The sequence below is a fragment of the Castor canadensis genome, chromosome 3, assembly GCF_047511655.1.
Source record: "Castor canadensis chromosome 3, mCasCan1.hap1v2, whole genome shotgun sequence".
Taxonomy (NCBI): domain Eukaryota; kingdom Metazoa; phylum Chordata; class Mammalia; order Rodentia; family Castoridae; genus Castor; species Castor canadensis.
In genome coordinates, this window is record NC_133388.1 from 10,323,577 (window position 1) to 10,338,548 (window position 14,972).

The 14,972-nt window shown below is 42.5% G+C and overlaps 1 protein-coding gene across 8 annotated transcripts in view; it reads right to left on the reverse strand.

Moving 5' to 3' along the window:
* Eml1 (EMAP like 1) overlaps positions 1 to 14,972 on the reverse strand; it is a 175,933-nt gene that overhangs the window by 18,813 nt on the left and 142,148 nt on the right. For 3 of the 8 annotated variants that reach the window (XM_074067179.1, XM_074067178.1, XM_074067177.1), the window contains exons 5-14: positions 14,772 to 14,800; positions 13,878 to 13,934; positions 11,180 to 11,309; positions 8,760 to 8,909; positions 7,732 to 7,801; positions 6,090 to 6,200; positions 5,085 to 5,267; positions 3,425 to 3,559; positions 2,602 to 2,701; positions 1,462 to 1,616 (exon numbers count right to left, since the gene is read on the reverse strand). In XM_074067179.1, the coding sequence (XP_073923280.1) occupies positions 1,462 to 1,616; positions 2,602 to 2,701; positions 3,425 to 3,559; positions 5,085 to 5,267; positions 6,090 to 6,200; positions 7,732 to 7,801; positions 8,760 to 8,909; positions 11,180 to 11,309; positions 13,878 to 13,934; positions 14,772 to 14,800 (1,120 nt within the window). The remainder of the gene's footprint in view (positions 1 to 1,461; positions 1,617 to 2,601; positions 2,702 to 3,424; positions 3,560 to 5,084; positions 5,268 to 6,089; positions 6,201 to 7,731; positions 7,802 to 8,759; positions 8,910 to 11,179; positions 11,310 to 13,877; positions 13,935 to 14,771; positions 14,801 to 14,972) is intronic. The other 5 variants (XM_020176216.2, XM_020176215.2, XM_020176219.2 and 2 more) reach the window with 3 other exon arrangements.

Consider the following 14,972-nt stretch of genomic DNA (forward strand, 5'->3'; position numbering starts at 1 on the left):
CAGAGAGATCCTGCTTCAAAAAACAAATAATAAGAAGAAAAGAAGAAAAGCAAGGTGATGACCACTATGCAGTGAAGAGGGACTGCTTGGTGAGTGATGGTGCCTCCTCTGCAGTTACAGTTTAATATGGGAATGTCTGTGATTGGCAATTCATATATACTCACTAAATGCTGACCAAACATATTACAAAAAGTTCTCACAACTGAAATCTCCATGAAAGGGGAGGTGGTTGACAATACTCAAATGAAAACATTCCTTTATTTTATTATAATTAATTAATTAAAATTTTGCAGTTACTGGGGATTAAATCCAGGGCCTCCTATATGCTAGGCAAGTGTTGAGCCATATGCCCAGTGCTTTTGTTTTTGTATTCTGTGTCTTGAGATAAGGTCTTACTAACTTTGCCCAGGTTGATCCTTTTTTTTGGTGGCATTGGGTTTTGAACTCAGGGCCTCACACTTGCTAGGCAGGTGCTCTAGCACTTGAGCCACTCCACCAGCCCTTTTTTGTGATGGGTTTTTTGAGATAGGGTCTCTCGAACTATTTGCCTGGACTGGCTTCAAACCACGATCCTCCTGATCACTGCCTCCTGAGTGGCTGGGATTACAGGAGTGAACCACTAGTGGCCCAGCGCCCAGGCTGATCTTGAACTTGAGATCCTCCTATCTCTGCCTCCTGAGTAGCTGGGGTTACAGGTGTATACCACCACATGTGGCTAACATCTTTATTACAGGTGATAATCAACAGAACACATTTTCCCACTGCCCAAAATAGTTGTCCTGTGATGTGTTATGCAAGTGTGTCTTGTGTATCTGACTTAGAAGCTGGAAAAGTCCTACAAGGTACCCATACTATGCTAGAATAAAGAGTGCCACCTTTTAGACTGTTTTCAATTCACAAATTCAGTTCACAAATTGACTGTTTTCAATTTGTGTGCTCACAATTTCCTGGAATCTGGCCGAGTATGCAGAGGAATATTAAGTTGCTTGCCTTGGGCTCCTACTGGAAGGCAGGAGTGCTCCCTAGTAACTAGGAGACAAAGCAGATTGAGAAGGAGCTAGAGTGTGGAGAACATGGTGGCCCTTGGCTGAGACAATGCACAAAGCTTCCTCTTAGTAACCATTAGTGCAAGGTCATAATACCTGCAAAGTAACCTGCTGGCACTTAGTAAGAAGTGAGGAAAGACTTTAATTAAACCAAAATGTGGCTAGTAGTCCCTTGGGAAATGAATGCTGTTCTATTATAAAAATATTCTATATATGAAGTGTTTTATATCCCCAAACTTTATAAACTTACTTTTAGTAGTACTTAAACTGCCTTCCTGACGTGAATAAAGTATGTTGTTCCCATACAATTTCATCTAAATGATTTTCAAAACTATAAGCTAAAGATTCAAAACCAGCAGGAAACCGGTTAGGATAACAGGTCAGCATGAATCTCTGCAGTAGGCTTGCACCTTACCTCGGTTTTATGAAGTTTTTGATAGTTTCCATTCCAAGAAATAAGCTTTCGGTCCTTCCCACCTCCCGACACCAGGGTGCCATCTCTTAGCATACAAAGTGCAAAAATGCCACCCTCATGGGCCCCCTGAACTGCACAGCTTATTCGATTTGTACCTGAACACACCAAGAAAGCCATCGTTAGTACATTGTCAAAAGGCGCACTTCTATCCATTTTCAAGTTTCATTTCATTTCTTAAAAAGGCAATATGGTCAGTTAGGACATCATTTTAATATAATCCTACAAAGGATCCAATTTCTGGAAGTTCACAGAGCACCAGGCAGGCATGAACTGGATTATTCTACAATCGAGGAAAATATGCTAACACAAATCATCGTGCAGCTGCACCACGGGTCCTCATCAGAGGCTGAGGACACGGACTCTGAGTATACACTCTAGCTCCCTCCCCAGTGAGCTGTGTCCTTGTGTCCTTTGCAGAATAGGGCTGTTGCTTGTTCCACAGGATTGGTCTAAGGATGAAGTGAATAGCACCAAGGGTAGTGGGGATACTACAAAGTGTTGTTCTGAAATTGCACTTATGGGTCTGTCTCTACCTCTACCCCCAATCCCAACTCTAAGATCCTTGCGGGCAGCGAGGGTGTCATTTCCTGAACCTGGAAAGCGCTCATGGATGCTCCTAGGCTTAACCCAATACAAGCTTCCTGAGGGACAAACCTCCCTGCTCGCTGATGGCAGGGCTCATTTGTGTTGCTGTTGTAGCACTCTATGAGTGCCTGCCAAATGTTAGGTGAGTCAGAAAAGTCACCCAACTATCTCACAGCTATGTAAACGCCAAAAGCAGAACTATAACCTGCCAACAGCTTTCCTAATAGAGTTTTACATTCTATCATATCTTGGCTTTAAAGAGTCTTTTAGGATGATATAGGTAAGGTTGGTACCTGTTATCATTCCCCAGTTTTCTTCCATCAGAACCTTATGGTTTCATTAAAACCACACCCACACACCTATAAAACTTGGAATTCAACAGTAATTATGTATGTTATAGTAATACATAATTCTTACTAACAAAAAAAAGTCACCTTTGATGTCTTACTTATGACATTACTAAAAAAAACTGGTTTTGGGAAAATCACTTGTTACCTTTTCCCCATACTAAGATGTTGCCACTTGAATCTCCAGTAATGGTGTCACCGTTTTCAGAAAATGTCACACACAGGACAAACTTTGGCTTTTCTTGTTTCTGTAGAATGTAGTAAGTATGGATAGGTAATCAATACCTTTTGGACATCCTTTTATTTATATTAATAAGAGCTAGAACCACAGTAATTCCAGATGGATGTGATTACCCTGTGGACTTTTCACATTTACCTACTGTTACATAACTTATACATAATTGCTTTAAAAGAAAGAAATTTCTGGCAACTGCAAATGGTGAAGGAAATGTAAAGTTGCAGACAGTTGAAGTGGTGTGTGTGAGGGATGCTGGAGAGGGATTGGGGTACTGTGCTGTCACACTGAAGAGTAAAGAACAGTGCTCCCCTGCACCAGAATAAAGGGGTTCTCTAAGTCATTCTGCAGGAAGATGTCCTCTGGTGCTCTCACAAGGTCCTCAAATGGCCAAACCAAAGAGCGTCCCTACCGTCCTCCCCAAACGTGGCTTGTCCATTCTCTGCTTCTTCACTTGCACTCTGAGGAGCCAGGTGCCCTGTGGGGAGGCCCTGCCTCCTGGGCTGCATCCCCTCTGTGGCTTGCACCAACCTTTCTTCACTTCATTACCTGTGAGGTCCATAGACACAAAGGGTTCCCTGCCTCTATTGTCCAGAGGACAATCCTCATCTCAACACGCCCATGTGTTTCTGCATTTGCCATTAAAACAAATGTTAAGACTAGGATCAGTGTTCCCTTAAAATTTAACTGATCACGTGTACCACGCAGGGGAAAATAAAACAAAAATGTACTTTACCTCAAATAATCCTTGCTTCTTAATAAGGGTGTTTCCTTCCAGTGTCCAAAAGTAGAGATGTGATTTCCCACAGGTAACTATGATATTGGTGTCCGTGGGGTGGAAATCCGCAGCAAACACTGCTTCATTAGAACACTTGAAGAAAATCGAGAAACAAATCTCTTAAGACACTTAAGAAAATGAATAAAATCTGAACCACAAATAAATGACTTTTTCAAGCCGAACACTGGACCTCTAGGCTTTTTTCCCCCATTGACTACATCTGGCACAAAGGCACACTGGCTGCACGTCTCACTTCTCCCCCTTGTGAGTCTGCCCCCCTCGCTGTGAACGTGAAGACAGGGTCCCACAGGTGAGCCTTGTGCTTTAAGGAAGGAGCACTGTTCCAGGAGCAGTGGGCACTTTAGAACCGTGGCGTTTGCTCTCGTCTTCAGTCCTGGACTCCTAACCTGGCTAAGCAATGGGATCATCTGACATGTGGTAACGTATTCACTTCTAGGCCTCATCCCCATCTGCTGACTGGAATCTCCAGGGAGGGGCCCAGCAATCAGGATTTCCTACAGCTCCTTTGTTTCTGGTTAACTGTGGCTATCCTATTTTCCCAAGGGTCCCTCCTGGTTCTAATTCCTGGGACTCTGCCTGTGGCTCAGAGACCAAGCCTGGAGTCCTGTGTGGTGGATCTGGCTCTTTAGCAACCACTTCAGCACCTCTCAACTCATATCCTGACTTCCAGGGCCTGCGCCCTGATCTGAAGGATGTGGCCCTGACTGTGGCTTCTGCTTAATACTTCAGGCATATATCCTTGAACTTGGAGAATAACTTGGCTCTAATCAGTTCAACCTAGCCACACAGCAAGAACCCGGTAAATCCCCGATGGAAACACTGGAAGGCCAGCTACACAGGATAGGAAATGTGCATGATTAGAATGCAGATTGGCACCTCAGACCCGCAAGAGAGAAAGTTAAGTAGTCGAGGCCATCTGATAGTAATCCCAATGTCAGGTAAGGTTATCCGTCACCAGTCCTAGTGTTACACAAGGAACACTGGTGGGATTTCTAATGTTAGCTAAGTAAGGTTATCGAGGGTTGACAGATGTTAAGATGAGAAATCTGAAATCAGTTCTATAAAAATAGGAATCCAATGATGATCTTAATAGGAGAACAACAAAAGAAAGCTTAAGGAATGTTAACTTGACATTTTGTGCAAAGTGGACTAGAAGCAGTAAAAGATTAACAGGGACCACTGCAGTAGTAATGCCCTGGAAGGATCTGGGATTTGGCTCTCGCTAGTCCTTTCCAAGTCAGCTTTGAAGGAGTCCTGTGCAGGCCACAGTGCTTGATCTCAGAGATGCTGGCATCCACCTGCCTTCCAGTCACAGAGGATCATGGGAAGTGGGCACACATCACCCATTGTCCACCTCCAGTGTTTCCTCACACTGCACCATGCCAGCACACAGTGGACATTTGGAGTTTGTTGAATGAATGAAAGGAGAAATGAACAAACAAATGATTGAATGAATTAAAAGGGTAGTGGCTATGGAATGGGGAAGAAAAAAAATCTTACAGACATTGTGAAGGTCTTGGGTATGGGGTCCTATGAGGTGAGAGGGAAAGGGGTCATGCCCAGGGGCTGGGCTGGGCTGGGCAGCCTTGGAGCCTACTGGGAGGAGGCTGCAGGCTGGCAGGGGTGGTAGGATATCCACGTGGGGAGCTGATGCTGTTAGCCCAACATAAAACTTGAGTGAAACCTTCACATCAGCCAGTCTTTCTTCTTTCTGCCAGTCCCACACCGACAGCACGTGGTCATTGGAGTCATCCACTGCACAGAGATTGGTTCCTCCATTCTAGAAAGAAAAAGTTATTCAGAGGATGGCTACAGTTGAGAATAAAATGGGATGAATGGATTAAAAATGAGTATTAACTTCACTTTAATGAAGAGCCTACTGTAGTTAAGGACTATTTCCCCATTGCTTTGGAGACCTAATTACTCGGTCAAACAGAGAGAGCAGGAGAGTGTGGGACCATGAAGGGATAGGAGTGGGAGAGAGAGGATCACAGGGCAGCTCTTCACTACTGGGTTACATGGAAACCAGTCCCGCAGGGGCTCACACCCCTCCTCCTAGAGGAGATAGTCCCCACAGCAGGCACGGCCCAGTGTCTGCTACCAGCATGAACGTGGCCACTGCAGAGGTGTCCTTCCGCCTGAATAAACGTGGGCGTCTGGTGCAAGCACGCACAGTGCATGTGGACCTATGTTCCGGAGCTGGATGGAGAAGCAGTTTAAAGAAGGCAGGTGTGCATCTGCGTGACCAGCATGTCCTGGGGAAGGCTGGAAGACCACGAGGTCCCCTCAACCCCTGCTTGTGGATGTGCAGGGAGCCAGCCTGTACTGGGATGGCAGAGACATGGTGGAGCCACCTGCAGAGGCAGCGAGTGACACTCCAGGCTGGAGCAGGCGAACTGTCTTAGGAGCATGAGGACCATATCCTGGGTGGGGCTCTCTTCTTCCCCAAGCCCATGTGGCTGGAGATGTTTGATAGGAAGTGTCTCTCAGAGTCCAATCTGTACATGCACCAAGGCAGTAACCTCAACCTCCTTAACCTCGAGAGGTCCACTCTCTCCTCCCTGTGGCCAAAGACGGCCATTTCTACGCGGCTCACACTTACAGACTTTGAGAATGCAATGCAGGTGACGGCTCGGTCAAAAAAGCCTATTCCGATGATGTGCAGGGTGTTCAGTGTCACGGAGTCCCAGACACGCACATGTGGGGGCAATTGCTGTTTTGAAAAACACAAGCAGCAATATGACAGTTAACAACTTCATTTTTACCTTGAAGATACAAGATTACTTGGGTAGTAACTTCAATTTTGTTGAAACAAAAGGCCTTTTTTTTTAACCCTGCATTTAAGAGTCTGCCTCTGAATGTAAATAATGTAACATTTTCAGGAGCCTCTGGGCCCTGTGGCCAATTGAGCTTTTAGGAGAGGCCTACCAAGTTTTAATTACTCTTTGAAGTAATTAAAGGATTTATTTTAGTATAATAGGATAAAGTAGGGAGAAGTGCCAGGAGCGGGAGGAAGGAGAAACATTTCCTGCTCCCCACAGGAAACGGGAGTAAGGACTCCCAAGTTTTAAATTTGGACTAGCCTGTCTTTGATAACTGTATCACAGGAATGGACACTGTTCATACACCTACATGTGTCTGAACTTCAGAAATGAAAATGAGAGAGAATGGCGTTTCCTATAAGAAAGCATCAGAAAGAGATCAGCAGATTCCTCATCAAGGAAAGGGGCCACCACTGGATGTAACTGGGCGCTAGAACTGTGTTCTAATCCAGCCTTGTTGCTAAGTAGCTGGGTGTCCACACACTGTCACTTGCCTCTCTGGATTTCTCCACAGGTAAATCGAAAGGATTAGCGCAGACAGCTATATCATTTTCTCTGGTTTTTAAAGTTCTTTCTGTTTTAGTGCCAGAAACTGAAATACACTTTAAAGCCACTAGAGGGCCGGACAAATAGTTTACCACTGATTTCAAAGAACTTTTCATGAACACCTGTTCTATTTACATAACAGTAGTCTTCCTTCCATTATCCCTGTTACTTCTCACACGTAGAATTTTAATGGGAAATAGCATAAGGTTAATATTTAAAATTCCATGTCTTTAAAACATTTTCTCTAACAAGGTGGCAATATGTTGATAAAATGAAAGTACTTATTGTGATTAGTTTTACATAATACATAATGTGATAATAAGCTATACAACAGTAGATATCAGAAAAGCTACAAGGAGTTTTGAATAAGATGACAATCACAGGAAACCAGTTTTGAATTGTTCTCTATTTGTTAAATCCTATCAGCCTCCCTCTTTCATTCTTTAACATACAGTTTAAAGTCTTGCTCAAGTACTTACAGAATTTTTGTGAAAACCCCCTCATAGCTTTTGTGACTTGCACACAGGCACAGACCTCATGGGCCGAAGTCATGATGGCAGGGCATACACAGCTGACAGTGCCCCGTGATTTTTAACTTAGCTTGTTAAATAAATACCTTCATATTTTAATGCTTATGACGTATGGGTATTTTAAGAATTAGAATTGTTAGGTCAGTACAATGGTATTTTAAATTTTGCTTGAAATTAAGGTGAGCTCAGGGGTTTTCAAGACCCATAAAAACTGTGAGTGAGGGATTCAGAAATGTCCAGATGCTGTAACTTCACCTAAGCAGGCTGACCACTGAGCAAATGTTTTCTGAAAGTTGTTTTGTGTCATCAGCTCCTTATAAAAATATGAAAGGACAATGTAACTTACCTTCCCATCCTTAGCTGTGCCTGCGACCTGTCCTGTTGCTATTGTGATCCTGTCAGGGTGAACTGCCAGGCTGAGGAAGGATATTTATATAATCTAGTCAAACCTTTACAGGTAAGGAACACAGAATGCCTAACTGCTTACAGACTCACCACAGATTCCCTCAGCACTCGATGTCCCTAGACAACTAGCGAACTTCCAAACAAGGAAAAAGCATCCTCTGCAGGAAAAATACCATTTAAATCTCAGAACCCCATAATTAGTCTACACCCTTTACTGAGAAGTCACTTTGAGTATGTTTAATAGTAAAGGTACTGAATTTTTTGTTGACAGGATTTTTACCATTGACCAGGGGCCCAGGACAGATAGACATAAATCCATCTATTCATTCAGTCTTTCCAAGGTCCTTCCTACAGCTTCCCAGCCTTTGTGCTGTGTTAAGGCTTCCAAAGTCAGGTGTCAGTGGCTCACGCCTGTAATCTCAGCTACCAGGAAGGCTGGGATTGGAAGAATCACAGATCCAGGTCAAGCCAGACAAAAAAATGTTTGCAAGACCCCATTTCAATAGAAAAAAGCTGGGCATGGTACTACATATGCCCATCATCTCAGTGATGGTGGAAATCTTAAAACAGGAGGATCATGATCCAGGTTTGCTTGGGCAAAAAGTGAGACCCTATCTCCAAAATAACCACAGCACAAAGGGCTAGAGGCGCGGTTCATGTGGTAGGTCACCCGCCTACCCAATGCAAAGGTCTCGTTTCAAACCCCAGCATCTGTCCCACCTCCTTCTAAAAAGAAGGAATCCAAGCAGGTGTCTGTGGGAACGGTCTGGTCAATTAGGTGACGTGTAGTGAGTTTAGAAAGCTAAACATGAAAGGGGTCTGCAGAGTCAGGGAAGCAGCAGACAACAGGCAGAATGAACGGAAGGAAGCACTCTGCCCAGAGTCCTGACTCTCTTGGCTTACGACCTGACTCTTCTAGCTAATGCCGGCTCACCTGTGTGACGGCAACCCCAATTTTTGAGGACTCACCACTTCACGTCGTCATTGTGGCCCGAGTAATGCCTCTGAAGCTGCTCCTCCACGTTGTACAGCACCACCACTGACGCGATGAAATATACCGTCTCCCCCGTCGGGAGCAAGTACAGGTTATTACGGCAGTCTCGGCCCCGGTACCCATAGCTATGTGCAAGTCAAGGTAAAATCTGTTTTCTGTAAAGAGCTCACAAATCATTGGCTGTTTTCAACAGGAATAAAATCCTTTATGACGATTCCCATCAGTTTCACTGATTGAAATGATGATAAATTGCAAATAGTGCTCAATACATCTGGCCCCCCAGATGCAGGAAATAAGGTTCGAAATCGTCAGTGATGTAATATGAATACATTTTATCTTTTTTTTTTAATTTTGGTGGTGCTGGGGATTGAACCTCAGGCATTGTGCATACTAGGCAAGTGCTCTACCAATGAGCTACATCCCCAGTCCTTGGATTTTTGAGATGGAGTCTCACTAATGTAGCTTAGGCTGGTCTTGAATTAACTATGTAGCCCAGACTGGCCTGGTTTAAGTATATATTTTTATCAATACAAAGATTTGGTTTTTTAGAAAGTTATTGAGTTAGTCCTAGTCTGTTTTTATTATAATCTAAGCTAAATCTTTTAATTAAAAATCCATTTCTAAAACATGATAAAAGTACTTGTAATGAGTACAGATGACACACAAACATTTATCTATGGTTAAAAAAATTTAGATTCTCCTCATCCCATCTCTTTAGGGATACTTATTCCTGTTAAAATTTTAGCACGTATACTTCCGAATGTTGAAAACTAAAGAGCAAAGCAGCACTTGAACTTGGTTGTAAAAAATAACCTGGCCAAAAAAAAAAATCACCATTTACTTGGAGCAAATTTCACTGTTTTACATCTGAAATATGACTAGGAAGTAGGCCAAATGTATGTGTTTTGAATGTTTTCTAGATCTGACTTAACAATTCTAGAAACCACTACTGACTTAAAGAAAAGTGAATCCTTATGTCTAAGTAGGTACCATACAGGAACAGGTAGACACCAACAACTGAATCTGAAAAAAAACAAAAAATGGGTCTTGGGAGAGAAATTTAGTTACAGGTGATTAAGAAATTTAAAAAAAAATTCTAGAGAATATGATGCCAAATCTCAAATACTAACTTTTCTAAATGAAGTCATGAGAACACCAACTTAAATTACCACCTTGTAATTTCTCTCCAGGGCTTGGCATTAAGCAGGTAATCAATAGATGTGTGTTAGAGGGTGAAGACAGGATTCTTACTCTCTCTCTGTCCTAAATCCTCACAGACTGGAAGGGGCCTCTGTAGGCTGGCTTCCTTAAAGTAGTAAATAAATAAACTGAATTTAATGGAGAAAAAAATGCCACTAATTCCCCCTTTCCTGAGTCCTGTTTTCTTGTCTTTCAGCTGTTTTCTCTGGAAGCTCACTTTTCCAAACCTCCCACCACAGAGCTGCCAGCAGCACTATTTCAAGAACGTTAGTCATAGGGTAGTTTCAGATTTTGGTGGCCTAGATTTTTTGTGAAAATTTCCCTTTCTTAAAAAAAGTAGGAAAACATCTATGTTCCACACCAACTTTATAATATTCATTTCACTCTTTCCACTAACTACATGGGTGTTTGCATTCTTCTATATCTCTTCAGTCACTCAGTGGTCACCTTGTTCTTGGGCTCCTAGGGCTGGCCAAGTTCCTACTTGGTTAAAGGGGAAAATGCTAGTCCTTCCTTTCAGGGTATCTCCTTTCTTTGTTTGAATCTACAGATTTGCTGCCACCAAGGTTTAGTTTCCATTTTTTGATATCCCATTTTCTCATTCTTCAGTTCAATATTTTCTAGTATTTCATTGCTGTTTCCTGGTAAATATCAGAGCTCCTGCCTTTTCCATCTGGAGTTCACAAGGGATGTGATCATCCTGTTAAAATAACTGGCTCTTTCTTTCTTGTTAGAACCTAACTCTTAATTATTTTACTTGTCTTTAATTGTTTTTACTAAGCTTGCTTCAATATATGTTTTTAACTAAATATTCTTTATCAACATTCAGGTCATAAACCAGTGACATATTTTCCCTGACTAAACAGATTCATCATATGATCAATAACATTTTAATATTTCTTTTCAGGAAAATGATGTGTATGTATTTGAGCAAGAACCACAGGTATACCATTCAGCAAAGACAGGTCGGTTCCCCTAGAATTAGTAGCAACTCTGGATCACCTTCTTTGTTAAAGTTCTGTTCTGTACTAATATATGACTACTTAAAGTAATTTTTTAAAAAAAGTGACAATAAAACATTTTGTTTTAAAAGCTTAAGAGGACTAAAGATTTTATAAGATTTTTATAAGATTTTACAAGTAGACTTCAGCTACTGATAGCCTGGTCTGAGACCCGGTCAATGAGCAAAGGATACACCCACTCCAGCTTAAGCCTCTTGGTTGGCAGGTCTACTTTTGCTTCCAAATTGTAAGAATCCACTTGATCTTTGGGCATGTACATGGTAACAGGACGGCCACGAAGGAACATTTTCACATAGCCTTCTTCTACAAAAAGAACAAAGATGTCAGTGAGATACCTCAGTGCTCAGGGCACCTGAAAACCAGTGCCAGAGTTCCTATCAATGCACAAGTGAAAACTTTACCCTTGTGCCATCTCTAATTAGTGTCCCAGAGAAAAAACAGCTAACAGAAAATTAAATAACCTAAAACAAAATGCACTGTATTTGTTTTTGACATTCAGCTTAAGTACACAAAATACATAAGAAGTTATAAAAGGCAGGAACTAGATTCTAACAATTATTTCCCATGAGATTTTAGTGGCTGGACTTTCTTTATCATCAGGAGAAAAAGTACCACATCAAAAATTATGACTAACACAAGAAATTCACTTAAATTTTTTTATTGAGTTCAATGTTTAGACAATTTTGGCATCAAAATTCATGAAATATCTTTCAATATGTAAATTGATTTGCTAAGCCAAAGTGTAAAAATATATCGTTATGTATATTATACACTAGGCAAATTCTTTCAAATGCAAGGAACACAAAATCAGTAGATGTGCATGCAGGATGCACCAAAAAGGAAATGCTCAAAGAGAAGCCGGAAATAGAAAACAAAAAAGCAGATCCGATCCAACAGAGAGAGGGGAGGGGGAGGAGAGAGAAACAGGGAGAGACAGAGAGAGAGAGAGAGAGAGAGAGAGAGAGAGAGAGAGGGAGAGAGAGAGAGGGAGATCGGGAAGTTTTTAAAATTAATATTTCTATTAAAATAACTTTTGATATTTTAACAAATGATGGGGCCAAAGTAAAGCCACTAAGAGGTTGACCTGGAGCAACCTCTGGACCTTAAAAACAGCAGCTTGGAGCTTGGGGTGTTCTGACTAGAGTTTTCAGGATATGGTAAGAGCAAAGAAAATGTATTATGACCACAATGAAATCCCCTATTATTAGTGTAGGCTAACTTGAAAATAAAATAAAATTTTATTTTTTTTAAAGCAGAAGAAAATGTCTCCTGAGCTCCTGACAGTTTCTGTTCAGAGTCCTCTGCATTCTGATGCTTGACTGCAGATCAGGACTCAGGCTTAATGACATCTAATCGGGGCAGCTGGAGCCAGCAACGTCTGTACATAATTCAACAGAAAATCACTCACAGAGAGGAAATGGTGAGGAAAAGTCATGAAACAATCACAGTACTTTAATACCACAATCACAAATTAGTTTTATAAGTCTTATTCCTAAGGATTTTCAAACAAGGCCACATGCAAGATTATTTTAAAGCTAAGAGGCCCAATGTTGTGCTACCGTGTTTGTGCACTTCAGACCTTCAATGCATGCATGGGACACATTCTTCACTCTGCATTTAATTAAGCTTGACTTTTAAGTAAGCACCATGAATGTGCTCATCCCTGCACAAGCTGTGCCAGTCACAGCATCCTCCTGTTAGAATGTTCTCCACATGGGCACTGTCCACCCCAACTGCACTGGAATCAGCCCAAATGAGGTGGTCACCATAGGTTCTCTAACTACTCCCCTGGGTCATGCTGCTGTTAAACCCATCGAGGCCCAAACAGGACTTAACCTGAGCCTCCTCTTGCTCTCTTACTTGCTGGACCAAGCAGGCCTAACTGCCTTGCTGGGCTCTCACCTTATGTGACCTCATATGCCACAACCACCCCATGAGGACTCTCCTCTCTGGCCCAAAGTGTCTCTTCACTACCTTATGCCCCTGTCCTGCCTCTGAGACTTCCATGCTGTTCTCTTCAGAATCCTCTTCCCTCCCTTAACCCCTCACCCAAGCCACTCATCACACTGTGTGGTGATCACAGATGAAGACTTAAGAGCACCCAGCAGACCGACCCTAGAGAAAACAGAAGCAGCAGTGATGGAACTTAAGTTTAAATGGAAAGTAATCCCATCAGCTCTCTGTAAGATGTGAATCAATCCTGCCAGAGCACTCACAGAATGGAGGCTAAGGAATAAAGTTTATATAATGCTGTGTCCATAAGACACAAAAAAAAAGCCCAACATGGGTGTACACAGCCAACGTATACAAAGGACCTACTTGTGTATGCTGTCATTCGTTATGCGCTGCTTAAGAAGTCTTACTTACTTCTTGAGTAAGTAACTTAACTGAGACTTACTTTCTGCACGATTTTAAATTACTGACTAGACCAAAATAGCAGAGAATTTAGCCTTGCACTGTTTCATGCTGGTATCTCAGACACTCTAAGGTCACAGTGCAGCAGGGGAGAACATGCTGTTTTCAGGCATGTTAGAACAACGCACGCATGCCAAACCCAAAGGCACTAGTGGGGAGAGGTCAGCAGCGCAGGGCATCGTGCCAAACAGTGGACACCCAGGGTAGCCCTATAGCTCTCTTCAGGTTTTTAAAGAATTTCTATAATCAGCCAATAACCAATCAAGATCCAAATCATAGCCATGTATTAAAGCTCATCGAAGCCAATGCTCAGGGATGCTTTTAAGGTAGAGCAGATGGAAGTGGTTTGCATCGCAGAAACATTTTCATACAAGGAGGGGTCTGCCTGTATGAAAACTGTCTGGAGCCGGGGAAGCAGCCTTGCTCGGAGAGCTGTGGGCTAGAAATGCTGCCTACCTTTGCAGTGCATCACCCGGCGCTTCCCTTGTGATTTCGGAGACAGAGACAGAAGGGCTGGATAAAGAGAAGGTGGGGTACTGCAAGTGTGGCTGGCCCCCTGCTCTGGGCACTCACTAACTAGCAGGCAGGCCGTGGTGCTACCCTGTCCCCCATGGTGCAACTGGACATTTCAGGGACTCTGACAAGTGTGCCTAGGATGGAGTTTTCGGCAGTTGTGTTTCCAGTAATTTCCTGCTTCTGAAAATTAAACAAACACTGACGTGCATGCTGTAAATGCAAAACTGTGCGTTTTTATGTTGACTTTTTAATTCAAGGGGAAAATACTGGAAAAATTAAGTGAATTTAATCAATTGCACAATTATAATTTTTTTCATCTTAGACACATTTTAAAATAAGTTTAATATGCTAAAAAATCCTATCTTAAAGTGTGCTTCAAAAAGATGAATGGAAAGGAATATATGAACTATTAGTTTGCAGTTTAGGAGATCATAGGCAGAAAAAGAAAGCTACCTTTAGACAAAGTCACAGAACTCAATGCGCCAGGAACTTCCCCTTAGTGAGAAGGGCACATGTGGACGGCAGAGCCCGTTAGTAAGGAAAAGGATGAAAGGACCAAGGCTTCCACGTAGCCCCTTACTGATGGGTCTCACGTGGGTTTTAGCAGGGCAGGCAAGGGTCTTGTCTTTACAACTGTTTTACAGGTGGTCTTGCTGTTATCTGAGCCACTCAACACCCACACCAAGCTGCCGGTGACCACTTGGTCCACACAAACACCAAAGCTGCTCTGTGTCACAGGCTGGCCCTCCCACAATCAACATCCAAACTATAGCCACTTAATAAGGCCATCCAAGTGAGTGAGGGACACCCATAAGAAAGTTAAATCAGACTTACCTGCACTGAATACAGGCTCCTTGGGTTTGCTGTGAAAATAAATAAAAAACAGCATTTAAAGGGTGCCTGGAGGGGAGGGTGGGGCTTCACCTCATTCACTTACAACTCCACAGCCAGGAGTGACAGTCACTGGCCACCTGCATCTGCCTGCTGCACAAATGATACACACTACTAAAAAGCAAAGCAATTTCATTGTAAAAG